The sequence below is a fragment of the Peromyscus maniculatus genome, chromosome X (assembly GCF_049852395.1).
Source record: "Peromyscus maniculatus bairdii isolate BWxNUB_F1_BW_parent chromosome X, HU_Pman_BW_mat_3.1, whole genome shotgun sequence".
NCBI lineage: Eukaryota > Metazoa > Chordata > Mammalia > Rodentia > Cricetidae > Peromyscus > Peromyscus maniculatus.
Genome location: NC_134875.1, coordinates 112,914,951 through 112,942,390, shown reverse-complemented (window position 1 = coordinate 112,942,390; position 27,440 = coordinate 112,914,951). Strand labels below are relative to the sequence as shown.

At 39.1% G+C, this 27,440-nt stretch overlaps 1 protein-coding gene across 3 annotated transcripts in view; it reads left to right on the top strand.

Moving 5' to 3' along the window:
• The window catches only part of Ppef1 (protein phosphatase with EF-hand domain 1), a 120,484-nt gene that overhangs the window by 72,378 nt on the left and 20,666 nt on the right, over positions 1-27,440 (top strand). For all 3 annotated transcript variants that reach the window (XM_076561466.1, XM_076561465.1, XM_042269333.2), the window contains 4 exons: positions 219-333; positions 3,924-3,970; positions 23,599-23,765; positions 26,721-26,757. In XM_076561466.1, coding sequence (XP_076417581.1) covers positions 219-333; positions 3,924-3,970; positions 23,599-23,765; positions 26,721-26,757 — 366 coding nt within the window. The remainder of the gene's footprint in view (positions 1-218; positions 334-3,923; positions 3,971-23,598; positions 23,766-26,720; positions 26,758-27,440) is intronic.

Genomic DNA, 27,440 nt, shown 5'->3' with positions numbered 1-27,440 from the left:
ATAATTTTAGGAACCATTCATTTATTTAATTACAAATATCTCCTGAGAGCTTTTTATATACTAGACACTATGTTAGAATAATCTATTTGAGAAGAAAGATTATCCTGAAATACAGCGACCTAAAATGTGCTCACATGCTTCATTTTTTATAGTTTTCTACACAGCCATGTCTTTCTCCCTCGTTCATTATCTCTATTTCCTCTGCTTCCCCTTCACAGACACTTCATGCTCATTATGTCTTAGAGGTGCTATTTGAAGCTAGGAAAGTCCTGAAGCAAATGCCGAATTTCACTCACATCAAAACCTTTCCCTGCAAAGAGGTAACAATCTGTGGTAAGTTTCAGAGGAGAGTTGTCACATTAATATTTAGGAGCCTCTTGGTCCTGCATCATTTGCCTAACTTGAAAACTATGGAAATTGGATTGTGTTAAGGGGAAAATGTTAATATAGAATTATCTATCATGATAATACTGTTCCCCATCTTGTCTTTGTTTTGCATACCAGCTGGCAGGAATTAATTATGTGGGAAATTAAAGAACTCTCGTAGCTTTTTCTAAAGGCAGATAGCATTTTAATATGGAAAGCCACTAATGGGTAGAATAAGTGTTCTTTGCCCTGACTAGCTCTCATTATCTACGTCCCATGTTGCTTTTCCCAGGTGGGCCTCTGTGTGCATGCCGCTTCTACTGGGAAGAGAAACACCCAAGGCAGGGTGGAGATTATAGTCTTTTCTGCCCTTGGCTGCTGTTTTGGATTTTTCCAACTGGTCTTTGCAGCTTTTAAAGGAGTGGGAATGTCCCCAAAATCTGTTTCTTGTTCTTCTAAATAACAAGATTCGAGATTTTGTTATCTTATAGGCCAGCCTGGCAGGATATTGCTTCAAGAAACAGTACACATTGAAATTCATCACAGTTGGTGCTCAGCATGCTTACACTGTCTGCGAGTGGGGTGCATGGAAGGAACAGCAATTCCCTAACTTCTAATTAAGGCTTTAGGTTACAAAACAGTGATTGTTATTTTCCAAATCAGTTTTTAGCCCACGTTCTCTTATGCTGGCAGGTAGAAGTGGATTTGACAATCTAATTAAACCCTTTCCATTCCCAGCATCTCACAGTGGTGACAGGGACTTGATGTAGCAGTGTGTGTTTCATGACATGGCCTGACTCCGGTTTTTGAAGAGTCTCTAATGGTTTAATTTCAACCTTATCAGGCCACCAGATCTCTCTAGATAATAATGTACCTAAGCACAGAGGCTTTGCTTTTGATGGAAATAAAGAACTATGGGTCATAAGGCTTAGTAAACCATGCCAACCTGTGAAGCCTCTGAGGCCAGGGGCTAGGTTTTCTAGCAGAATATACTTTAACAGTCCAAACCAGATGTTAGGATCTGCTCTTGTGCATTTTCCATTAACCCTCCAGTTGCCATTTCAGATCTGGCAACATTGAGGTTACAGATGTGTGCCACTGCACCCTAGAAGAAGAAATGAGTTAGAGGGCATGGAGGTCCTAGAATTCCCCAGTACCAAAAAATCTTGTACAGAGATATACTGGTTCCTTTACTGAAAGCTACATTTTTAAATTTTTTCCCATGTTAGGGATCAAACCCAGGGCCTGCTTTGCACATGCTAGGCAAGCACTGTCACTGAATTATATTCCCAGCCCTTATATCTTGTTCATATGGGTGAAATAGAGGCCCAGAGAGAAATACATGTTGTCATCAATTCATTTCTACGTAGTACCCTGTACCCTACCTTGCTCAACTAGTCAGTGCTAGGATTGGTATTAAAAATGAGATCTTCTATATTCCAGACTAAGGAGAGTGCTACCTTTGTACTTGTCTGTCTATTTCTCACTTATCTTCATCAGAAAAGTACTGGAGACCAGGTATACTGGACAAGTCCATTCATTTAAGGGACCCTACATTTGGAGCATTTATTTCCAGGTTTTTTCCCACTGCATAGCACCTTTGGTAAAGAAAACGCCAGAACCAGTACATTTCCTTAACATAAATTAGTTTTTTCTGTCCACCTTCATTTTTAAGAAAAAAAATGTTTTAGATTGTGTCTCATGTTGCTGACGCTGGCCTGGAACTCACTGTGTAATATAGGATGGTGTTATAAATCATAATCAATTCTGTATTCATGTTGTTGTTTGCAGTGAAAATATCTTTATGTCTGCCTTCCCATGGTATGTTGATCTTAAGTCCCTAAAAATATTTGTATAGCTTTCTTTTCTCCCATCTGCTGTGACTCGAACCAAGGATCCTCAACTTTTAATATGCTGAAACAACTTCATATTTTAGCATCCAGTTATCATAGTACTTTATATTCAAATTTCTCTACATGTGGTGATGGTAGTGGTGGTGGTGTTTGTGGTGGTGGTGGTGTCTGTGTATGTGTGCTCGCACATACATGTGTGCATGTGCACACGCATGCACACGGGAATGTGTGTGCATGCATATGGAGACCAGAGATTGATGAGGGATGTCTTTCTCCATTGCTATCCACTTCACTTTTCGAGTCAGGGTATTTCTCTGAACCTGAAGCTCACTAACTGGCAAGATTAGCTGGCCAGTGAGCTCCGGGGCTCTGTTTGTCTCTGCTGCCTGCAGCACTGAGGTTACAGGTGGGTGCCAATGCACTTGTTTTTGACTTGGTTGATGGGGATCTGAACTCAGGTTGTCAGGCTTGAATAACAAGCACTATACTCGCTGAATCATCTCCACTGCCAAAATACTGATATTTTCAAAAGGCAAATGACTCTGATGCAAATTAGAACAAAATAATTAGCAAAATATACTCAACAGTTAATTGTGTAACTTTTTGAGTGAGAATATCTAAAAGTATTGACCTTTAAGTATTCAGACACATCAACATACCCTTTATCTTATTGTTAATATTATAACAATTTTATAAATAAGTGCTGGTGATGTGGGATTTAAACTTTATTATTTCTGGTGTAATTCAAGTCTTCTGTCACATATACTTGATTTATCTTGTTTGTGGGACTTTAAATAAACTGAGAAAAATGTTCCTAAATTAAATTATATGGTAATTAAGTTGAAAACAAATTTTGAGAAAAGATTATGAAAGATAGATATTTTACTTAAAACTATTTATCCAAATAGAAATGTTGAATATTCATATAGCCACTCATTTTTTAATTAATGAGTCATATATTCAATAGCTTTAGTTGGATTTTGTTTTTTTCCTATAACTGGCTCATCAAGAGAATCTCAACTATCTAGTCATAATTTTTAAACTTTTAAAGTTAGAAGTAAAATAAAGCAAAACCCAACAATGAATGGCTATGGATTTAGTGATTAAATGCATATCACATATTGAGTGCCTGCAATCTTCTAGGGTCTATGGTAGGTCCTTGGAGAGAGCTAATGCTCCCTGAGATAAGTACTTTTGTTGCACTCCTGAGCATTCAAATATAGGCAATACAGCGGAAATCACTCTGAGTTTTAATTTTGAGTTGAGAGTATGCTGGGTTTGAATTCTAGCTCTGATTTTGGTGGCTAGGTGACTGGATAAGTTTCGTAACTACTCTGAGCCTCCTTTGGAATATAAGAATGATGACAATACTACTCATCTCATAGAATGGTTGTTGAGGATTGAACAAGAAAATAAACATAAAATTCTTAGTATAGAGTTTAGCTGAGAATAAATGAAGCCCTACATAAATGGCTGGAGCAAACAGTTCCAGATTTCCAGATGCTGCCCCCACCCCTCTAGGCACCAGAGGAGGGGAAGAAAGAGTCCGTTGAAGCAAGCTGCATATTGAATTAGCATCATCGACTTAAGGTGGAAACCCAATCCCATGAGAGTACTCAGGGTATTTGAGACTTAAAATTCCATAACAAAGTAAGCATTGCATCTTGGTGCCTACTGAATAATGATTTTTCATTTGTATTCCAGGTGATTTGCATGGGAAATTGGATGATCTTTTGTTGATCTTCTATAAGGTAAATGATTGCTTTCCTAACTATTTGTGCTTTTGGTGAGTGAGGGCAGTCCTAGGGCATATAACAATATTAGTTTCGTTGTATGCATGCCTGTACACACAAATACAAATGTAATGTAACAGTTTTTTTAATCTTAGAAGCTCAAAGATTTGTAGAGACATGTCTTTTGATTTTTTTTTCACACATCTCAGAGATTTGCTAAAAAATGTAATTAGATTCTTTGTTCAACATTGTGGCTATCTGTGTATCAGTTAGAATGTGTACCTTTATTATGCCATAGAGGTTGAAGTGGTACAGGATGAAGAGGAATGTAGTCTGTTTTATTTTGCTTGGAAATTAACACATCGCATAATGAGTCTTCTCCTTGATTGCACACTAATTATGTGTGAAAAGAGATTCCTTTAGTAAGTTTCAAATTGCTGTCTTTTCTCCCTCGATTCATCAGCTCTGAGTTCAGTGGCTCTGCTGGTGTGTCATCTTTTTCACGGAGGGTATAACATAGTGTGGCTGCCATGGAGTCGATCTGGATCCCTTTGACTGGATTCACTCTTCTCTCCAAGCCGATGATGACATCTAGAAAATTGTTCCTGGGACTCCAGGGCTATCTTTTAATACTGCTATTCTAAATGTCTCTTTTTGTTTGATGCATTTATTATTCACCTATGTTATCCTCGTGACTAGCAAGATTAACCACAATTAATTTTTTAGCTTCCATATTATCTTGGGCTTCTATTCCATACATTATGTTATGGATAAAATAATGGAATTATCCAAGAGCATTTTTATTTTTTAATTCTTATTTATTATATTTTTATTTGAATTTTTCATATAATATATTCTGATCATATTCTTTCCCTTCTCCCAATTTCTCCTAGATCCTCCCCATGTCCCTACCAACTCAACTTCAAGTTCATGTTCTCTCTCTGTCTCTGTCTCTGTCTCTGTCTCTCTCTGTCTCTCTCTCTTTCTCTCTCTCTCTCTCTCTCTCTCTCTCTCTCTCACACACACACACACACACACACACACACACACACATACACACACTAGCAATTTTACTGTTATTTTTTAAGACAGAGGTTCTTTATGTAACAGCCCTAGCTGTCCTTGGACTCTCTTTGTAGACCAGGTTGGCCTTGAACTCAGAGATCTACCTGCCTTTGCCTCCAGAGTGCTGGGATTAAAGGTGTGTGCCACCATGCCTGGCTTACCCAGCAGCATTTTTAAAGAACTACATTATAACAGAAGTGCAATCTTTTGTTTTATTCATTCATAATGGCAACTTGGAAGAAAATGGGATAGGCCAAACTAGAAGTAGGTCAATGGATCTGGCACTTTGGAGCAGATTTGGATGAGACTTCCAGCAGCCTAAGCAAGGAGGGTGTTCATAGGAAGTTGGAAGCTCCCTAGGCTGTTGGTGGTACAGGAATTTCAGACAAAGGCTTACTGGTAGGGAACTGAGGGAGTTAGTAAAGAGAACTTTTGGCTATCAGCCATAGGAGTCAAGCCAGGGAAGGAAGGAAGGAAGAGCCAGTGTGGGAGGAATGGGAGTATTGAAGGATTAGAACGCTCACTAGGTTCAGGGAGTAGCTGGAAGGGCCTTAGGAAGCAGGATGGGTGGGAAATTGCAGGAGCAATATTCCCAGGTGATATGAGGTCTGAGGTAGAATCAGAAGGCAAGCTACAAGGATGAGTAAAAAAATTATCAGCAACAAGGAGGGCAAGTACAAGGCAAAAAATATGTGTTGAATGAATTGGCCCCGTAGACCTAGCTAGAGCGGAGGAGCTGAGGAGCTGAGCAAGAGATTTAGTCAAAGGTTCTGGGTTTGAAAGCAGGTATGCAAAGTGTTAGGCCTTCCCCTACCTTGACCCCGAAGTGTTTATCCTTGCAGGAAATGGGTTCTTTTCTTCCAGAGTGATGCTGGAGTCAGGGGTCCAGCAGCATCCTTAAAGGAGGCCCACATTGTGGAGAGAATTCTTTCTGGATGAGGTGAATTAGAGGGAGCTTATTTACTATGATATGGGGATACCCCTGGCCAGATTGGAAAGCTGTAGGAGATGAAGGATGGAGTGGTAAAGGGAAGTCTCCGGTTGCCCAATGTGAGGAATATTTCTCTGACTTACCATAATACTCCATACTAAATGTCCAAAAGTATGATCTGAGGACGGGGATATGGAAAGCAATAATCACAACTATCTGGCAATAACCAAAACGATCTGGCAATAACCAAAACTATCTGGCAAGTCTTTACCTAGAGACTTTAGAAAAGACATGAAAAGGAAATTGGTTGAACAAGTTAAATGGGGAAAGTGGTCTCTAAATTCCAAGGCATTTGGAAAAGAAACTTTTTCAAGGGGGAGCTGAAGGTATTGGGGTGTGATCAGACACTGAGTCCCGTAGTAGAGAGGTCAGAACAGAGTATTCTGACACCATTCTTTAATTGCACTGGCAAAGTGACATGGAACATATAAAACTGGAAGGTGCTAATGTAAAGACTGAACAGGAGGCGGTGGGCGGTAAGAAACATAAAAGGAACTCAAGGTGAAAATATAGCATCCACATGGAAGCAAGAAACATCTCAAGAGTTCTCCAGTGACATTATTCAGGGAATGGAGATTAGAGGCCCTGAAGAAACAGAGAAGGAAGCATGGATTGGGGGACATTTTGGAGTGATGTAGAAGAGCCCTGGGTTAGGATTTTGCCAAGCTCAAGGTGAGAAGGTAAAATGCAGATGGGGCCTGGAATGAGCCATCTACATCACTTGCTTGACTTAATGGAGAGTGGAGGGAAGGACCATTGATGATGGCGAGGTTTCCCTTTGAAGAAACTGCAAAGAGATCTATGGCCAACGTGAGGACTATATTAATCAAATTGTATTTATTGGCTGCTGAGTTACGAGGTAAGTGCTTTTAGAGACAAACTCCTGTATTAATGCATTTTCCAAGTGTCCTTCTCCTTCTGCAGCTAAAACCAAATGTGGGAAGTAAGCATGCCCAGATGCTTTCCTTTCTGCCATCTTTATAAGACAAGCTTAGCATACCCCAAAGTGTCCCCATCTATCATTTTAACCTTTGAATTGTGTGCTTCATAACTCTGAACTGAGCATGCTCAAAAATGTGTCCACTGTCTTTCCTTCTTAAACTGAACATGCTCAAAAATGTACTTCCTGAGTGAGTGTTCCAGGAACGTGCCCACCCTTACAGAGATTTCCCATGTAAAACCCCTATGCTGCTTTCACTGGGAGAGGATGTCTGCTGTTCCCTTACCTACCACAGGGAGCAAACTTCCCTCGCGTGCATTTCTTGGTCACACCTGTTTTGGGTTTATGATCACCAAGACGTGAACCTACTGTGTTCAGTTACTTACTCTGTCTAATATTCATGCTCAATGAGTTTATTTTAGTGGTGTGTGCCAAAAAAATAAAAAATGAGTAGCTATGTGAGATGATAGGTATGTTGATTTCCTTCACTATGGTTCCTTTTTTAGTCTTTGTATGTAGCCTGTAACATCATGTCATATATCTGAAACATATACAATAATAACCTTTTAAAAGGAAGAAAAAAATTTTAAAGAAATAATAACCTTTTAAAACTTTTAAAAGGAAGTCAGGAGTAACTATGATAAGGTAGTGAGGGCAAGGGAGTTTGGCACTAATATCATTAGTATTTTTAACAATGGCACAAGAAAAAGTGCTGAAACCTTACATTCATACGTGTGTGTGTGTGTGTGTGTGTGTGTGTGTGTGTGTGTGTGTGTGTGTGTGTGTGTAGTTTCAGTTTTTGAGACAGGATCTTGCTTTGTAACCCAGGCTGTCCTCAATGAGCCCAGGCTTCCCTAAAACTCAGGATGATTCTACTTTGAATGCTAAGATTACAGATCTGAATCATCATGCTCAGCTTATTATTATTATTATTATTATTATTATTATTATTACTGTTTTGAGACAGGGTCTCACTATGTTGCATTGGTTGGTTTGGAACTCACTCTGTAGACCAGGCTGCCTTTGAACTCACAGAGATCCTGCCTCTGCCTCTGAGTGCTGAGATTAGAGACATGTGCCACCATGCCAAGCCTCATATTATTATTTGAAAAGCATTTATACCAATTGAATAAAGTTTTTTTTTTATCATATTGGGGAAAATGCCTGAGAAGATGCAGTTTAATGGTATCAGGGAGAAGAAATGGCAGGAAGATCTTATGATGATGCTATTGGGCCTCAGCCTATGACAACTGAATACCTTCGATAAAGACAGTGAGGTGAAGAGTCAGGACAAAAGACACATGCAAAGAAGCACTCTCCAATTTCCAAAAGTCAACATTTTGGCCCTCTCTGTCTCATTTTGGTCCGTAATTTAAATGCAGAATGGTAACACTTTGCATGAGGGTGGTCCTACATAAAACCAAGTATACAAACTGTTCTAGAAACTGTGTTTCCATATCAGGAAAAGGATACCTCACCTCTCAGGCTGTCAAACTTACAACTGCATTCCTTTCTTCACTGTCACTCCTATGGTTTCAAACGGAGGACTGGGTTCAAATCTAATCTCTTGACCTCTTGAAATAGTCATGAATCCGTTTGACTATTCATAGGACAGGCCATAGGCTCTAACTCAAAGATCATTAATCATATACCACAGAAACATTTTCTCACACAAGGTCCACATAAACTTGCCTATCTTGCTACTCACCCCACATGCGATTAGTCAGTAGGAAGAGATGAGGCACAAGTCAGCTACAATGGCAGCAACAGAAAGTGAACATGCTTCCTTATGGTAAGAGGAGGTGTGTAATTATAAAAACAACATTACCATGGACTGAGTAATGTTAGGAAGCATGTTAGACTTTGCAGACGCACCCGAGGGGATGTTTAGATCAATGAGGCTGTGTGACGAAGAAATTTTTAGATTGTATGCCATATAATCTGTTAAGAAGATGAACAAATGACACATTTTCCAAATTCCCAACCAAGAAGGTTAAAGTAACTCACAAACTATTTTAACTTTGAAAGGAGTAAGTTTCCACGACCTGGATAATGAATATAAACAATGCTTACAGTATGGATGAATCTTATTGTGGCATCAGATACAAAGGTTTTTTACTCAGGGTTGTAGCAGGTGCACAGCTAGGCGCTAAGTGAACACTTCAGGGCATGGTAGGATTTCTGTGACGGGCTCTGATTCTCACTGCAATGTTTTGTTCTCAGTTAGTGCAACAACAGGTCACTGAATCCCTGTCCAGTGCAATGATTCACTCCAGCTCATTGGCAGGAGCTAGGGGTTGAGTCATGTTGGTGTGAACCCTGGTCTCCAAAGCTTGTTTAGAGCTAGCTAATGGTCATACTTTAACTTATGTTGATTTTATTATTATGCTTTAAGGGAAACAAATTTTGAATTTTGCAGAACAGTTTGCTCAACTGTATCCTGTTGGAAAATTTTAAAGCTAGAAATACCTGATGTTTTTGTCTTCCTTTGGCCAAATTATTCTTCTCCGTCAACCCTAAAGAAACCAGAAGCTTTGCTTTAATGAAAAATTCTTATTCACCTCTCAGTTGGCATTTTGCTATAACCTTTCTTCCTCATCAGTTCCTCTGTACATTATCATATGAGCAAGGCTATATACTCAGGTTTGGTCCAGGTCAACCAAGTCTGACAGATAGCAGCATTACTGGAATGCCTTATCAGTTTACTTTTCCCTTCCAAGTGATTGGTTTGGCTCAAGACTTTGTTTTACAAATGCTAGGGATTGAACCTAGAGCCTCCCACATGCTAGGCAGACACTCTACCACTGAGCTATATCCTCAATCCTTTATTCCTTTTTTTTTAAATGTTTGAGACATTAGACTCACTCCAGAACCCAGACATGACTTAAACTTGTGATCTTCCAGCCTCATCCTCTTAAGTAGTGGGATTTCAGGGTCAAAACTTTTAACATTCTATCTGATCATGTGCAAAAAATGAATCTTTTCACTAATTTATTCACTTAGTAAGCTTTTTACTTGGTCTCTGTGGTGCTGAAGGCATAAGCATCATGTACAAACTAGAGCAACATCCAAAGATGGACTATAGGGTTCATTCATTTCATACCTATTAAATACCAGTTATATATGAGATAATATGCTAAAACTTGGCAACATAGTATGACTAAGAGGAAATTATTGCCTTGACAGTGTTTAGTGGGAAATTTGATTGATAAAAAAGATATGATACCCTGGAATCAGTTCCTAGCACAGATATGGAGGTGGGGACCATAAGGAACAAAAGATAATTGAGAGAAGGTGTGTTATGATTGGGATAAATTTGAAGTTCTAAAGGAGCATATTGGCGGGACACTAACTTCACTGAAGACTTCCTGGATGAAGTGGCTAGTTTTTGTGTTTGAGGCAAGATCTTGCTGTGGACCAAAGTTTGATCTCCAACTTGTAGCAATCCTCCTCCCTCAATTTCCCAAATGCTGGGACTCCAGGTGTGCGGCATCTCGCCTGATTTATCATTTTATTTTATCTTGAGACAGTGTCACTGTACAGCTCACACTAGCCTTGAACTCAAAATCTTTATCCTTTAGCATTCTGAATACTTGTGGGATTACAGGAATGTACTGCAATGCCTGGGTTAAGGGATAGTAGTTTTGACAAGCCTTTTAAGGGAGTTTAATCAGTAAGTAAGGGCCCAAATCATAAAGGAAATTCTTGAAGGGTAGGGAAGACTTTGTTATATATTTTCATGTGTTATACTGCAATTTCAGAGCAATGATTGCTTTTGAGGAATTGTTCTTAGGTTTTTGTTTGTTTGTTTGTTTAGTATTTGACTATCCTTAATATTTTTGTCATTTAGCACTTTAATATTGAGATATTTTCAGCTCACACAATCCCATCTGGCTTGGGAAAGAATTTTTCCCCTCTAGGTGCCATACTCCTAACCACAACAGACCTTTGCTAAAAGGGCACCTCCACTTATATGTCTTCAAATGTAATTTTATCATCAAGTGAAGCAATTTACATATCATTAGTTAGGTCATGTTTTTAGATTTTATTTTCTGAAAAGGTTAAGTCTAATCAGCCACTTTTGCTTAATTGGAGTGACCAATTTGAAATACTTCATTTAGAGCCTCAGTCTTGCTAACATTATAAGACATTTTCCCTCGCTGAATGGAAAGCTTGAAACTGTAAATCAAGTATTAGTGAATTAGTTTGTTAAATTGGTGCTGACAGTGGTGCTCCTGAAGCTGAAAAGGAGCTGGCGGTGATCACAGAGCAGCAGCTAATTAACTCTTAACCCTGTGGGGATCATACTGATGCTGTTTGTTGGGTTCCATGCTGTCTTGTTTCACTTTTCTTCCTTTCTTGCCCACACTCCTCCACCTCAGCCCATGCCCATAGCTTTCCCACTGTGAAGGTAATCAAACCCTTTATTCCCAATCGCTGGGATACTTCATGCTGCCACTGGGATAAAGTCGTTTCCTTTTTGAGAAGAGTAGATCTTGAAAATCAAGGTTGGAAAAATGAAAGTTGCAATATTGTGGAGTTGAAGTCCAGATGTTATTGTTTGATATGCTTTAGGGTGTGTCCAGATATGTTGAAATAACCTCCAGATGTCTATTATCAAATACTTCGGTAGGAAGTAAGCAAGAATATAGAAAAATGTCTCATCTGTTGTGTGTGTCTATTTAAGTTAATTATGTTCTGCTTCTTTTTTTCCCTTGCAGATCATCTGAGTGCTTTTCAAAACTATAGTTACCCTGGGTTTTCTGTAATTCTTGGCTTAATCTCCATGTCGTGAGTGATGTGTTATTTATTAGCTACAGTGCAAATCTGAGTTTACTGGAACTGAGTGAAGAAGTTTTGCTCCTTTGAAAGGAACTGAGAGAGCTCTCAGTAGCAGGAGCCTAGAGACTCGTGTAACTAAGGAGACTTAGTTCCTTTATTATTTGAAGACTAAAATGCATTCTAACTTAGATTATGCAAAGTAATTTGACTAATCCTGAACAAGCAAGACAGAAATATATCCAAATAAATCTTGCCTTTCTTGAAGCCATTGTCTTGAGAGGCTTAACAGTTAGGTCAGTATACATTTAAGATTTCTTAATTTTTTTTTAAATTGTGGAAGTGGGGAAGTGGTAGTGGTGTCTGTGCATGCATGCGTGTGTGTGTGTGTGTGTGTGTGTGTGTGTGTGTGTGTGCATGTGCGTGTGCGTGCGTGCGTGTGTGTGTGTGTGTGCATGTGCGTGTGCGTGCGTGCGTGCGTGTGTGTGTGTGTGTGTGCATGTGCGTGTGCGTGCGTGCGTGCGTGTGTGTGTGTGTGTGTGTGTGTGTGTGTGTGCTCACTTCTGCTAGCATATATGGAGGCTCGAGGTTGACATCAGTGTCTTCCTTCATCACATTCCACGTAATATTTTGAGACAGGGTCTTACAAAGTACTTGGTGCTTCTTGTGTTGGCTAGGCTGGATAGCCATTGAGTCCTAGGATCCACTTGTCTCTGTCCCCTAGTGTTGTGGTTACACACATGTACCAGCACGCCAATCTTTATGGTGAGTTCTGGGAATCTGAACTCAGGCCCTCCTGCTTGCCTAACAACTAACTAGTTTACTCACTGAGCCTTCTCCTCGGCCCTCAGGTGAAATTTGAGTCTTGCTTTCATTTTTTTCTTTGAGCCACTGCTTATCAAGAATACAACTGTTAATTTCTAAGAATCAATTCATGGAGCAAGAATTTTTCCAGTCACATTGTATTATTTCTTCCAAATATTATTGAATTGTGATATAAGAAAATGCCCTGTGAGATATTTTTCAGTTTGAATTTATTAAGGATTTCTTTTAGGCCAAGTATAAAGTTAATTTTCACCAAGTTTGCATGGGCATCTGAAAAATTAATTATACTGTATTTGTAAAATTTTCTATATATCTATTAAAGTTTATTGTTTTTTCAATTTGTGTATCTTTTCTATTTTAGTTGCCTAAGTATGTGTATTGTATATTACAATAATTAGTCACCTTCGTACTTAGTGCCTTGAAATGACAAAATTTAGTGTCTAAGTAAGAGTTTATGTGGGTCTGAAATTTGGGTGCAGCTTAGCTACATGATTCTGACTCAGGATTTCTCATGGGATTCTAGGTAAGCCAGGGCTGTGGTCATCTGAGAGACTGACTGGATCAAAAGAGCCTATTTTCAAGAAGACTAACTCAGGTCTAGAGAGAAAACAGAGTAGTTAAGAGTACTCCTCCTGCACAAGATCCATGTTTGGTTCCCAGCACCCACATGGCCCTGCACAACCATTTTAACTCCAGTTCAGGGCTTCTTTTGGCCTCTGAGAGCACTGTACACACATGGTGTGTGTGTGTGTGTGTGTGTGTGTGTGTGTGTGTATACAGACAAGCACTCATATGCACAAAATAAATCTTTAAATCTTTTGAAAGTACAGAAAGAGACTCATACGGCTCTAGGTGCAGCATTTCATTTCCTTCCTAAACTCACGAGCCTCTCTACAAGGCTGGCTGAACATTCTCATGACAATAGCAGTTGGTTTTCCCCAAAGTGAGCAATCTAAGAGACAGAAAGAAGAAGCTGCACTGTCTTCTATGATTTAAGTCTCTAAAGTTTCACATAATCACATCTACGTTTTTTTTTTTCTGTTTATTAGAAGCATGCCATTAAGTCTGTCCCACTCAAGGGGAAGAAAATTAGATTTTACCTTTTAAAAAAAGTGTCAAGATTTACCTTTGTATTGTTAAACAATTTATTTTTGCACTTGTGGTTAGAATATGAAACAAATATTCCTTCTTTGAATATTGACTACAAGTTCATAAAATGTATATTGTTTATGAAGTGCTTTTTATCCTGTTATAATGAAACTTTATGATTTTATTAAACACTTTAATTTTTAGGGTACTAGGGATCATACCCAAGCCTTCTGTGTGCTAGGCAAGTATTCTACCACAAAGGCACATTACCACCATCACCTGCTTTTGAGCCAGCATCTCACTATGTCACTCAGGCTGACCTTGAACCTGTTCTGTAGCTTGAGTTAGTTTAACACTTGTGATCCTTCTGTTTCTACTTCTCCAGTACTAGGATTATAGATGTTACGATACAGCACCCAGTTAACATTTTAATCTTAAATTCTCCTGACAATATTTCCATTTTTATCTTCTCTTTGTTATATCTACCTGTTTTTAATCTTCTCTAACCTAATATGTATATATTTTTCAGAAGTAATATTTACCTGAGTTTTTGTTTTAACATAGCTTTCATATTTTAATGTGAAAATTTAACTCATTTACATGTTTGAAATTTTTCCTTCTAATTTTTAAAATTGTGTTTGAAGATTTAACTTTTTCCCATTTATTCTTATTTCCTTCCTATTCTTGATGTTTCTAATACATTGTGTGTATTTATTAAATAGTTAAACATTTATTTTTACACCATCTTTCTTACTTAGGGTTACTATTGCTGTGATAAAACACCACAATCAAAAGCAAGTTGAGAGGAATGTTTTTTGTTTGTTTGGCTTTGGTTTGCCTTATGCTTCCACAGCACTGTCCATCACTGAAGGAAGTCAGGACAGGAACTCAGCAGGGCAGGAACCTGCAGGCAGGAACTTATGTAGAGCCTGTGAAGGGCTGGTACATACTTGCTTATTCCTCATGGCTTGCTCAGTCTGCTTTCTTATAGAACCCAGGACCACCAGACCAGGGATGGCACCATCCACAATGGGCTGGGCCCTCCCACATCAATCACTAATGAAGAAAATGCTTCACAGGATTTATAGTCTGAATTTATAAAAGCATTTTCTCAATTGAGGCTCCCTTCTCTCTGATAACTCTAGCTTGTGTTGATATAAAACTAGCAAGTACACCATGATTCTCTTTTACTGAGTAAATCATTTATTTCTTATGTATGTATGTATGTATGTATGTATGTATGTATGTATGTATGTATTTTTGAGACCAAGTCTCATGTTATATGGTCTAGGCTGGTGTTAAACTCTTTGTAGCTGAGGATGACTTTGAATATCTGATTCCTTTGTCTCCATTTCTCAAGTGCTGAAATTCCAGTTGACTGCCATCATGCTCAGTATTGTGTGGTACTAGGGACTTCAGGTGTGCTGTGGTGGTTTGAAAGAAAATGGCCCCCAAAGAGAGTGGCACTATTAGGAGATGTGGCCTTGTTAAGGAAGTGTGTCACTGTGGGGGGTGGACTTTAAGGTCTCTTTTGCTCGTTTCCCTCAGTGTGACTATCAGTCGACTTTTTATTGCCTGCAAGATGTAGGACTCTCAGCTCCAGCACCACATCTACCTGCATACCACCATGTTCCTCGTCATGATAATAATGGACTGAACCTCTGAAACTGTATGCGAGCCACCCCAGTTAAATGTTTACTTTATAAGAGTTGCTGTAGTCATGGTGTCTCTACACAGCAATAGAAAACCTTAAGACACATGCTAAGCTAGCAGACTACATCTCCAGCCCCATTTTTGAGATTCTGAACTTTAATTTCTGTCTATTGAATCTGAATAATGTATTTGTAATTTTAAACAATTTCCTCTTCTGTTTCTAGAATTATTGCTTAGTAATTAAATATAAGTTTGATAATTTCATATTGACTTATGTTTAATAATATATTTGAATGCTAACTGTTCATAGTTGTATTCTGTAGACAGATTTTTCTTTGGGCCACTAGCTCACAAAAAATGACATGGAGACTTATTATTAATTATGAAAGCTCAGCCTTAGCTTAGGCTTGTTTCTAACTAACTCTTATAACTTAATTGACCCATATTTTTTAATCTGTGTTCTTCAACGTGTTTGTTACTTCATCTCCATTTTGCCCATCCTGTTTTTTCCATGTCTGGCTGGTGATTCCACCTTTCTTCTTCTCTCAAGACCTCTTTGACCCAGAAGTCCCATCTAACCTTTTTCCCTGCCTAGATATTGGCCATTCAGCTCTTTACTAAACCAATTAGAAGGCACTTTGGCAAAGATACATCTTCACAGTGTACAAAAAGATTATTTCACAACATATCCCCCTTTTTGCCTAAAAAAAAAAGGTTTTAAACTCTAACATAGTAAAACTATATACAATAAGAAAAACTATGAGATAAGAATTACATCTATAATGTCCAGTCCATTTGCATTTTGCAAATTCAGAGAAAATACTATATTATCTATCTTATCTTGATGAATTTAAAGTTTTATGCCTAAAACATTTTCTATCATAGCTTGTATTACCATCTTAAAACTATCTTTTTAGAACTCAAAACATTTTCTTAGATAAACAATTTAAACTTTTATGTCTCTCAACCTTATAAACTTTGTATCTTTTATGTAAGTTTCTTTTCTGAATTGAGTAACAAGGAAAACTATAAAACTATAACTATCTAATCTTCAATACCCATCAGAGACCCAAGAATGATAAAATATTATTTGAGTAAACTGGAAGTGCAGAGAGAGTGACTTCCAAAATTAAGAAATGACAGAGACTTCTGGCTGCCTGAATAGTCATCCAATGTTCCACTCTAACATTGGGGCATCTATCTTTGTTTGGCCTATGGGCCTAGAATATCTGACAAACTTTTCTGCGAAGCAGGATTTTGAAAGACTGTCCTACCTTGACTTGACAAAGTTAAGCAGTTGCTTTCCTTTGTGTCCTGCTTGTCCATTTTGAACAGCATACTGTCAGCAGTTGAGGCAAGGGCAGTTTCTTGTCCAAATGGCTAGCTTTTGCCATAAAGAAAGCAAACTCCAGATGGAGGTTCTTTGATTCCCATCATCCTTTTATGAAGTAGATTGGTGCTGCCAGGAGCAGAGGTGTCATTGTCATAAAAAGCCCTATGTCATTAAAACATTAAAATGCCAAATTCTGTTTGAAGACCATCTATTTAAAATATGTCTCTGATTAACCTTGAAAATATACCTAACATGACTATAAGTTTGATTGTTATAGATGACTATTAACCTGTATTTCTTTATTATCCTAAATAGCTTTTAAGGACTAAAACTTTACATTTTAAATAAGCTGTATAGGTACAATACTTTAAACAAGAATGTGTGTGTGTGTGTGTGTGTGTGTGTTATAACAAAAAATAACCTTAAATTTGTATCAATATACAAAAATCCAAAGAAAAATATTTAAGACTAGTGATTGTTCAAAAGTAGGCTCAACAATCCACCCTTTTATCCCATCATTTCTGTAGTATATTCCCCCTTTTTCCCTTCAGAATAGATTCCTGAGTCTAATCTTCTTTGTTTAGTTTTTTCCCAATGTGTAACTAATCACCCTAAATGATGACAGCCATAGCCCACCTAACAACCAAAAGCTACCTACCCCACCTATTGGGAATGTGGGCATTGTGTTCTCTAGACTGACTGCTTCCTGTTGTCTATGGGTGATGGCATCTTTAGGGAACCTGAGAAAATTGAGATAATGGTCAGTCCTGGGAAAACTAGCTGTAACATTTGTTGTCCAGTCTCTGTGCAATGGGAAAGCACAAGGCTTATCTGAAGTCCTGGCTAGAATAGTCTGTGAGGCTGGACCATCTCAGCCAGCAGCCTTAAAGCTGTTCTTGATACAGAACTCTGAGGAAACTGCAACAGAGGCACTGTGAGAGGCTGGATCACCTGGGCTACTCATTTTCATTGGTGTCTGATCCCCTTCATCTCAAAACACAGAAACTTTTCAAAGGTAACACATATCTGCATTAACACAAGTATAGACTGCACGTTGTACATAAGCCAGCCAAAGATGACTTTTGTTTTATGTTTGAGCAGGTAAATTATACCTACCTGTATTGTAGCTTTTTTAGGTTTATTTCTTTATGTCTGTAGCCAGGATTTTCAGGGGGTCTTTCTTGATCAAACCTGATCTCTATCAACCTTGAAGGAATCCACAGCCTTTCATTTTCTGTGGAAACAAAAGCATAACCTCTTCATCAAAGCAATACATTTTCTGACTTCCATTTTAAAATTAAGGCATCCTTAACATATCCAGGCTGGTTTAATTCAGCGGTCCCTGTTACAATCCCATGTCTCTCAGCAGCTGTTATTCACTCACCAGTAATCAAAAAATTCAAAGTCAACAAGACACCATATATGGGTATATTTTTCCATCATTATTTGCCTTATCCTTTTTATATTATTTTATTCTCTCTTTGAAGACTTTATCTTATTATTTATGAACTATTTTTTCTATGATTCTCTATACCCATTTTCTTTTCTTTTTTAAGCCTAAGCACATTTTTTAAACACACGGTAACCTGTTTAGAGTTTTGTTCCATCTGGATCTGTCTTCAGTGTTCTCTGACCAAGTAAGACAAATCTTAAACTGTCATGTCAGCTGCTGCACAGCTCAGCTTAGCACACGGTGCTGACAGCTGGCTCCAGCCCCCAGGCAGTGGCCGGTAGCTGCATCTCTGTATGCCAAGCCTACCCAAGAGACCTCTGTCACCAGGAAGCCTCATTTGGCTCTGTGTTCTGAACTTTTTAAAAAATGTTTCTTAGGCCTTATGTGGCTATATGTGCCAGACATTGGGCGCCATGTGTAGCAAGTCTTTCTCAGTCCTGCCTGCCAGCTCCCATATAACCATACAGAGACTTATTAATGATGAAAACTCAGCCTTAGCTTAGACTTGTTTCTAACTAGCTCATATAACTTAAATTAACCCATTTCTATTAATTTATGTGCTGCCAGGTGGCTTGTAGCTTTTACCTCTCCTTCTACATGTCCTTCTTCCTTTGCATTCAACTAGTGACTCTGCCTTTCTTCTTCTGAGACCTCTCTGTCCCCAGAACTCCCTCCTAACCTCTTTCCCTATCTAGCTATGGGCCATTTAGCTCTTTATTAAACCAATCACAAAGCACTTTGGCAAAGACACATCTTCGTGTGTACAAAAAGTTTATTCCACAACAGTACTCTTTCCTCTTAATCTTTCCCTGGCTTGAAGACATTTTAGTTGTTATTGTAACTTGGTTAGAGAATTTTGTTGAGTGCTTTCTGTTGTGAAACATATGAATGCAACTGCATTGAATACAGTGGCTTTGTATTATCAACTTGTTTGTTCCTCACACCTGAAATTGTGCTTGGTATACATGTATACATACTCATTGTTTTTGTGGTACTAAACCACTACGTATTTTTCTTCTACCCTGAAGAACCTTTGAACCCTCACATATTTGTGTAAATATTTTCTGCTATTCTTAGATGTTAATGATGTCTTTGTTGATATAGAATTCTTGTCTCATAGTCTCGTTTTTCTCTTTAATGTATAGATTTTTATTCTGCCATCTTCTGCCTTCCTCTACTTCAAATGATAAGTATAATACCAGGCTTATTCTTTCTTTTCCCTTTGTTATTTTATTTTGGCATCTTTTTTATTGTTTTGTTTTTCGAGACAGGGTTTCTCTGTATAGCTTTGAGCCTTTCCTGGAACTCACTTGGTAGCCCAGGCTGGCCTTGAACTCACAGAGATCCACCTGCGTCTGCCTCCTGAGTGCTGGGATTAAAGACATGCACCACCGCCGCCGCCGCCGCCGCCGCCACCACCACCACCACCACCACCACCACCTGGCTATTTTGGCATCTTCTAAGATCTTTAACAGGTAATGGAATTTCTCCCTCATTATGCCTAAGAGTAATGAGCTCTTTCAAACATCAAACTGAAATTTCCTTTTAAAATTGTATTTTTAATTTGTGTGTTTGTGTTTCTGCATACATGTGTGCATGCACATGAATATGGATGCCTATAAAGGCCAGAAGAAGGTTTTGTATTCTCTTCCTCTGGGGTGTACAGGTGGTTTGAGACACCCAATATGGGTGCTGGATCCTCTGCAAGAAAGACAAACTCTCTTAACCACTGAACCGTCACTCTAGCTCCTGAAGTCTTTTAGCCATAGAAAATTCCTTTTAGTATTATTTGAATTATTTCTTCTCCATCTGTTCCCCCCAACATGGAATGCCTATTATTAGTATATTAGTTTCTTGGTTTTGAGCTGTCTCTCTCCCTCCTTGCTTCCCTTTCTCTTATTCTTATTTTTCTTTGTTCCTTTGTTTCTTCTGTTTTTGAGGGGCCTTGTGTTTCTTAGGATGACCTTGAATTCCTGTTACCCCTGCCTCTACCTCACACCCAAATGCTGAGATTGTAGGCATACACCACCGTGCATGGCTCCTACTTATTCTTTATGAATTCTGTCATTTTTGGTTTTTAAAAATCTGTTTGATCTCTGAAGCCAGTAATATATTTTAGCTCTTCTTTAGTTATCTCTAATCCACTAATTTTTAAAAGTCAAATACCTTATTTTAATGTCATGAATTTTAGGAAGATTTATTTGTATTGTGTGTGTGTGTGTGTGTGTGTGTGTGTGTGTGTGTGTGTGTGTGTGTGTAGTTGAATGCAGATGCCCTTGGAGACTAGAGACATCAGATCACCCTGCAGCTGGTTTTGCAAGTGATTGTGAGCCACCAGATGTGGTGCTAGGACCAGAATTTGGATCCTGTGCAAGAGCAGTACTTCTTATTTAAATATTTTTATTGAAGATATATTTTCTTTGCACACCAGAGCTGGCCCTGAGGGTATAAGCTGCAGCCCACTCAGAAAAAGGGCAGCACAGTAGAGCTGACCCTGTTGGCAGGGATGTGGGCGAGCCAGCCCCGAAAGTTGTGAGCATGGGAGAGCTGTCCTCATTACTCATCTATCATGCCTAGGGGATGGAGAGATGCCCCCCCCAACCCCACCCCTGCCCATCAACTCCTGAGGCAGGTGGGAGAGCTGACCCTGAGGTCCTAAGAGCAGAAAAGCTGTCTGTGCTCCTCATCAGCTGCAGCACTTGGGAGAGTGGACCCTATACCTCACCTGGGCAACACAGTAGAGCCGGTCCTGAAGATGTAGGTGTGGGAGAACTGACCATGAGGATGTGAAAGCAGGAGAACTGGCCCCGCCCCTTGCTCATTGCTGCTAGCGGTGAATTATCACCAGGGCAATGCTGGAGAGCTCCCCCTGGTGGCGAAGATATGGGAGAGCTGGCGGGCTGACCCACCCTGCAACTACTGAGGCCCAGAACCAGGATTATGTGTTGGCCCACCCCAACATCCAGCCCATCTGTGATCTGCTGGAGCACAAGGATAGGGGTTGGTGGGGTCAGTTTTGTGGACTCAGGGCTTCAGGATCTCCAAGACACAGGGCAACAACGGGATGTCCAAGAAGAGTCCCAGCGAGAGCCTAGTGTCGATGGTGTAGCAGAGACCAGGGCCTTGAACCAGACCAATAATTTTTTTGTGATGAACGCCCGCATGTAAAAATGTATGGATAAGGGGATTTACTGCGTGACTCACTGTGTCACACTGCACCTTCCATGATGAGATCCTCCCTTTCTCCCCACCCCCCTTTTTTCCCTTTTTTCTCTTAAATTTTATTTTGTTTTATTATGGGGGGGGGACTGGGAGGCATGATGTGAAAGACACAAAGAATAAATGAAAAGCAAGTTAAAAAAGAAAATGTTAAGTAATGCAATCTTAAAATTAGAAATAGCATGGAGATCATAATTAATGAATCTTTATTTGTGTTTATGGTTTGCATGGAATTGTTTGTACATATAATGTTGAGTTCCCAAATGTTATTGCATGGTAATTAAAGAGGGGTTTCATTCCCATTTTCCAGACGAAGAAAAGGTTAAATAACTTTCTCAAAGATAACTGTGTTATAGGTGGAGCTGGACTGTGATATTAATGACCTTATTACAATACACCACTGATTCCCTTCCCCACTTACCTTCAGAACACATTACACTGTAAAAATAATTTTGGGAATCCCTAAGTCATGTGTTATAACCTGAATTGTTTTAAATTACTTTTTATACTGAGATAGATGATTTAAAATGCCCATAAATGGTAGAACGTTGAAATAAAGTAGTGAGATTTTCTTACATAGTTTGAAATCTATCAAAAGAAGAATTTGAAAATAGTTTGAAACAGTAAAATAATTAGAATATGTGTATTCTTTCTTGAAGATAACATTTCTGGGGGAAAGTGTATATTTTGACATGGCTTTCCTCTTTGTAATGCATTTCAAAACATTTGACTGTATCTTGCTGTGCAGTAGGAATGCACTTGGATATTTCCTTATCAAGTGTGACACTGAGAAAATGTAACCATGTCATAGTAAATATGTTTGGTTTTAGAGTTTGTAGTGAAAGACTGAACAGGTTAACAGCTATTTTAAAATGAGTGCTTTCCCCTGCTCTCAGTTTCTTTTCATACAAAGACTTTTTATCTTAACAATAAATAAATAAATAAATAAATAAATAAATAAATAAATAAATAAATAAATAAATAATAAAAATAATATCTCATACTCAGGAGTGATACTCAAAGTAGCTGATATCTGATATGGCCTGGTCAGCAATCAATCAATCAAAATACATACTGACTAGAGGTACCAGGTATGGTTATATCTGCCCACTGGTATGTCAGTCCTGTGTTGCTGGAGGGCTTCTCTCCAGGTTCCACCAAGCCCCGCAGTCCCACAATCCACTTATAAAATAACCACTCAGACGCTTATATTACTTATAAACTGTATGGCCGTGGCAGGCTTTCTGCTAACTGTTCTTTTATCTTAAATTAACCCATTTTTATAAATCTATACCTTGTCACGTGGCTGGTGGCTTACCGGCATCTTTACAAGTTGCTTGTCCTGGCGGTGGCTGCAGTGTCTCTCCCCCCTTCTTCCTGTTTCCCCAATTCTCCTCTCTCCTTGTCCCGCCTATACTTCCTGTCTGGTCACTGGCCATCAGTGTTTTATTTATATAGAGCGATATCCACAGCAGTCCTGTTCCAGTCATATCTTAAAGAACTGCCCCTTGCCTGAGTTCTTTTTTTTTGGGGGGGGGTCATTTTTGTTTTTGTTTTTGTGGTTTTTTTTTAAGACAGTGTTTCTCTGTGTAACAGCTATGGCTGTCCTTGAACTCACTTTGTAGACCAGATTGGCCTCGAACACACAGAGATCCACCTGCCTCTGCCTCCTGAGTGCTGGGATCAAAAGCATGCACTACCAATGCCTGGCTTGCCTGAGTTCTTACATGTCCATTATCACAGAGGATTTGGCAAGGGATATATTGTCATCTACATTTTGTAGATTGAAATAATTGCAAGCCATAGAAGTTAAATATAGGGCCCTTTGAATGAAAGTGCTCCAACTGTTAATTTAGTGTTTTTCTCTGGGTAGAAGTTTCCCTCTTTTCAGAGAAGAATGGGATAAGACTATACACTTTTTTTGGTAGTTACATTATGTGTTTTCTTTTTTATTGGATTTTTTCATACAATACATTCTTCTTACAATTATCCCTTCTCCCACAAGGGTATCTACTTTTGATAGGACAAATCCTAGCTCCTTCCACAAAAATTGCATGGTATGTGATGGGTAGAATAAGCAATCCCCATCCTCCCTGAAATCTTCCTGTCCCAAGCTCATTCTTTGGTTTCAGGTCCCTTGCTGGTATGTACCCTGGAAGAAGCTCAAGCCAGTGAGCAGATTATTCCCAGTAAAAGAAATGACTGGACCTCTTTTCTGTTTCTGCAGGAGCAAACACATAGCCCTTCTTTTCAAAGAACATTCTTTTAACTCCTTGTTTTCTTCCCTCTCCTTCCCCAGAATGGCCTGCCTTCAGAGAACAATCTGTATGTTTTTAATGGTGATTTTGTAGATCGAGGGAACAATTCTATGGAAGTCCTAATGATCCTGTTAGTTAGTTTTCTTGTCTACCCCACCGACGTGCATCTGAACAGGGGGAACCATGAAGACTTTATGATGAATCTCAGGTAAGATTGACTTTAGACTTCATCTTTTCATCTCACTCTGGAATTGATGCTGTGTTTAGTTCCCAGCAGATATGTTTAAGCCTAGCTGTGTAGAAGGAGAGATAAGATGAATCTCAAGGAAAATCTCCAAGTTCTTACCCTTGTTCACCAACTCCAGTCTTTTCAGCTAAGTATCACCTGCTCTGAAGCTCTTTTCTTATCTCTTCTTCCAGTCCTGTGTTTCCTCTTCCTCTTTATTATATTCTTGTTTTTCCTGACATACTTACCCTTCACAGTCCAAACTGCATGCTGGGTAGGCATGTTAGGTCAGGGTTGTGGGTCTGGTAGGTTGTATGAGCAGACTTAGATGGAAGTTTCTGTTGCTTCTCTTGGCTTGCTATAAATTCTGTCTCAGAAGCGAGCACAATGTTTTACATTGCTGTGTGCATTTTTTGTGTCCTGGTAATTGCTTCTGGCATAGTTGTTCATAAACATTTTTTGAGAACAGCTGTAACATAGCATTTGGACTATCTGACTCACTGGAGATTTGAGGGATAAAGACTGCTTAAATGGTTTATGAATTCTGTCTGAAAGGCACAGTAGGTAATAAATGTTCCTGTCTTTCTTTTTCTTTTCTTTTTATGGAAAACAGAAATCAATTTGTTCTAGAACCATAAGGTTATGGGATGTCTCAGGCTTTGGGTCCTAGGCTTTTGGGTGCTGTGATCAAAGCTTTAGCAAATCACTTTTGTCTTCAAGTACAGAATTTCAGTTCTAATTCCCAAGTGCAAAGTCTATAAAGAACAAGAATCTAGAGGTGCTATTGGAAGCCTATTCTGGGTGCTATAAGAAGGAAGGCTGAGCAAACAATGGGGAGCAAGTCAGCAAACAGAGGTCTTCTATGTCCAGGTTTCTGCCTTGAGTTTCCTTCACGATGGACTGTGATTAGGACATGTAAGCTGACATAAACCCTTTCCTGTCCAGGTTGCCTTTGGTCATGGTGTTTTACCACAGCAATAGAGACCCAACTAGGCCTGGTAGGATTGGAGATGTAAAAGACGGTTGAGTGTTGTGAAGGAATATGAGCATGCAACTAAGGATAAGAGAATATCATTGAAGAATATTACACCTGTTTTTAAAAGAAGAGTGATTTGGAAGAGGGCCAAGAATGGATAGAGGGAGTTTGACTAGGAAGTAGTTGAACAAATGGTAGCTTCCTATTTAGACTAGCATAATGGCAATGGAGATGGCAAAAAAAATAGACTTAAGAAGACTTTAGGCAATGAAAGTTTAGCACCCAATAACTTGATATGGAGGCCTTGAAAGAGGATGAGCATGGTTGAGTTTAAGGGTATAACAGCATCATTCCGAATGGGAATGCATTCAGTCTGAGGTAGGTTTATTTGGTGTATTGTTGAGTATAGGTCCAGAGATAAAAGTGAAGTGTTACCCAGAATATCACCCTATAGTATTGACACTAGATAGTAACTGAAACCCTGACTGGGTAGGAGTGAGAGTACTAAGGAAGAAATTGAAGGTAATGGATAGCCTAGGACAGAATATGAAAGAATTCTAACAACAGAGGTTATGTGGAAGAAGATAACTTGTGAGGTCATTTTAGAATACCCTGAAAGCTTACTGTCACAAAATGGAAGAGAGGAAGTTTTCTAGAAGGATAGTACAGCCAATTATATTTAGTGTTTCAGAGCAGGCCAGAAAGGTAAGGATGCTGTTTCAGTTACTTTTCTGTTGCTATGACTAGAAACCATGACCAAGACAACTTATAAAGGAAGGCATTTAATTGGGGGCTTGTTTACAGTGTCCGAGTGTGAGTCCATGACCATCAGGTGGGAGGCATGGTGGCAGACTGGCATGGTGCTGGAGTAGTAGCTGAAAGCTTACATCTTATCCACAAGCATCAGAGAGACAGAGACAGACAGACACAGAAAGAGAGAGAGAGAGAGAGAGAGAGAGAGAGAGAGAGAGAGAGAGAGAGAGAGAGAGAGAGAGAGAAAATAGACCTGGTTTGGGCTTTTGAAGCCTCAAAGCCAACCCTCACCTTTCCCAACAAAGCCACACCTTCTAAATCCTTCCTAAACAGTTCTACCAACTGGGAACCAAACATTCAAATATATGAGCCTATGGGGGCCATTCTCATTCAAACCATCAAAGATGGCAAGATGTATATTGGTCTAACACTGTGATGCCTTTGGTGAGTACAGGGAGGGAATTCACCTTGAAAAATACAGTGTCATACTAGAGAAACCTGACATGATGTGGTTTGTATGAAAAGGGGCAAGTGTGCTTTGTTCCTACTTTGCCTGTTGGGGATTAAGAGTACACATTATTATCTGGGTTTGGTATTGCATACCTTTAATCCCAGCACTCAGGAGGCAGGGGTACATGAAAATGGGTATACAATATTATAAAGTAATTGAAAAACCTCCCTTCGTTTTTCTTAGCCAGGCATTAAAATTCCTGATACTTTCTGTTAAACCCTGTAGTACCATTCATTCACATGATCCGTATCAGAGGAGACATGAAGACCCAACTTGCCTGTGTGCTTTTCTCTGTCTTTGTCACTCTTCTTTCTTCTTGATCATTCATTTTGAATCATCCAATGTCTGAGCAATGCTATCTAGATGAGAAGTCTTCTGCGTACAGCTTCCTCTAACTGTCATCTCACACCTCTCCAAAGACTCAGAGCCTTCACATAGCCCATGGCATGCATTTGTTAAGTTGTCTTACAGTTGTTCCACCAAGATCTGTTCTCTTTCCCTCGTTATACTCTAGCTTTCTTGAGAATAAAGGTTGTACCATTGATTGCTTTTGTTCTTTCTCATGATGCTCCAGAGAGACTCTGCTAAGCATTTTAACTGAAGTCTCTAGTTTCTTGAGTTCCTACTCCTTGGTAATAGTGAGACATCAATGGCTCTCCTTTTTGCAATAATTAACAGTTTAAAATCTATTTTTCAGGTACGGCTTTACAAGAGAAGTCTTACATAAATACAAGGTAAGACTCATACTTGTTTTTCTGTGAGGAAAAAAAAGAGCTAATGAAGACCAGATTGTTGCTTTAAGAAAGGTGATGGGCTAATTAGCTAGAAACTGTGCCAATAAAATAATAAGCACAGCAGGAATCCTAGATTTTCTTTTTCATTATGACTGTTGGATCAGTTTCAGCATGGCTGTGAATATATTGCATTGCTTTAAAGATACCCATCCAGAATTTTTTATTCAGGTGTAGCACAACAGGCAGGCAGAGAAGTGAACAATATGAAGGAGGAGGTTTTATTCAGCTACCTGCATGCAGGAGGCATAGCATGCCACATTAGGGATGCCACATGGGGAATTATCAGAGGCAGACAGGGGCAGATGGAGCCAGAAGAAAACACAGACAAGGACATTTATTAGGTTTCAGGGGAGAGAAAGGGCAAAGCCCCTCAGTGTTGAAAGCTGAGTAGTGTGAACAATGGCAGCCAGCTGAGGGGCATGAGGGTATCACTGTTGTCTACTATCTTGCCCTGGGTTAGAGTCCAAGAAAAGAATTCTTTAGTGTGGAATCTGAAATGGCTGGTTTGTACATGAAAACAGTCATTTAAGATCTCTAGGACTTAGCCCTGAGAGGGGCAGTTTCCTCCCTAAGCAAGGCCCCAAAATGCCAAAGTATCAAAAATACAGAATGAAAACTCCCCA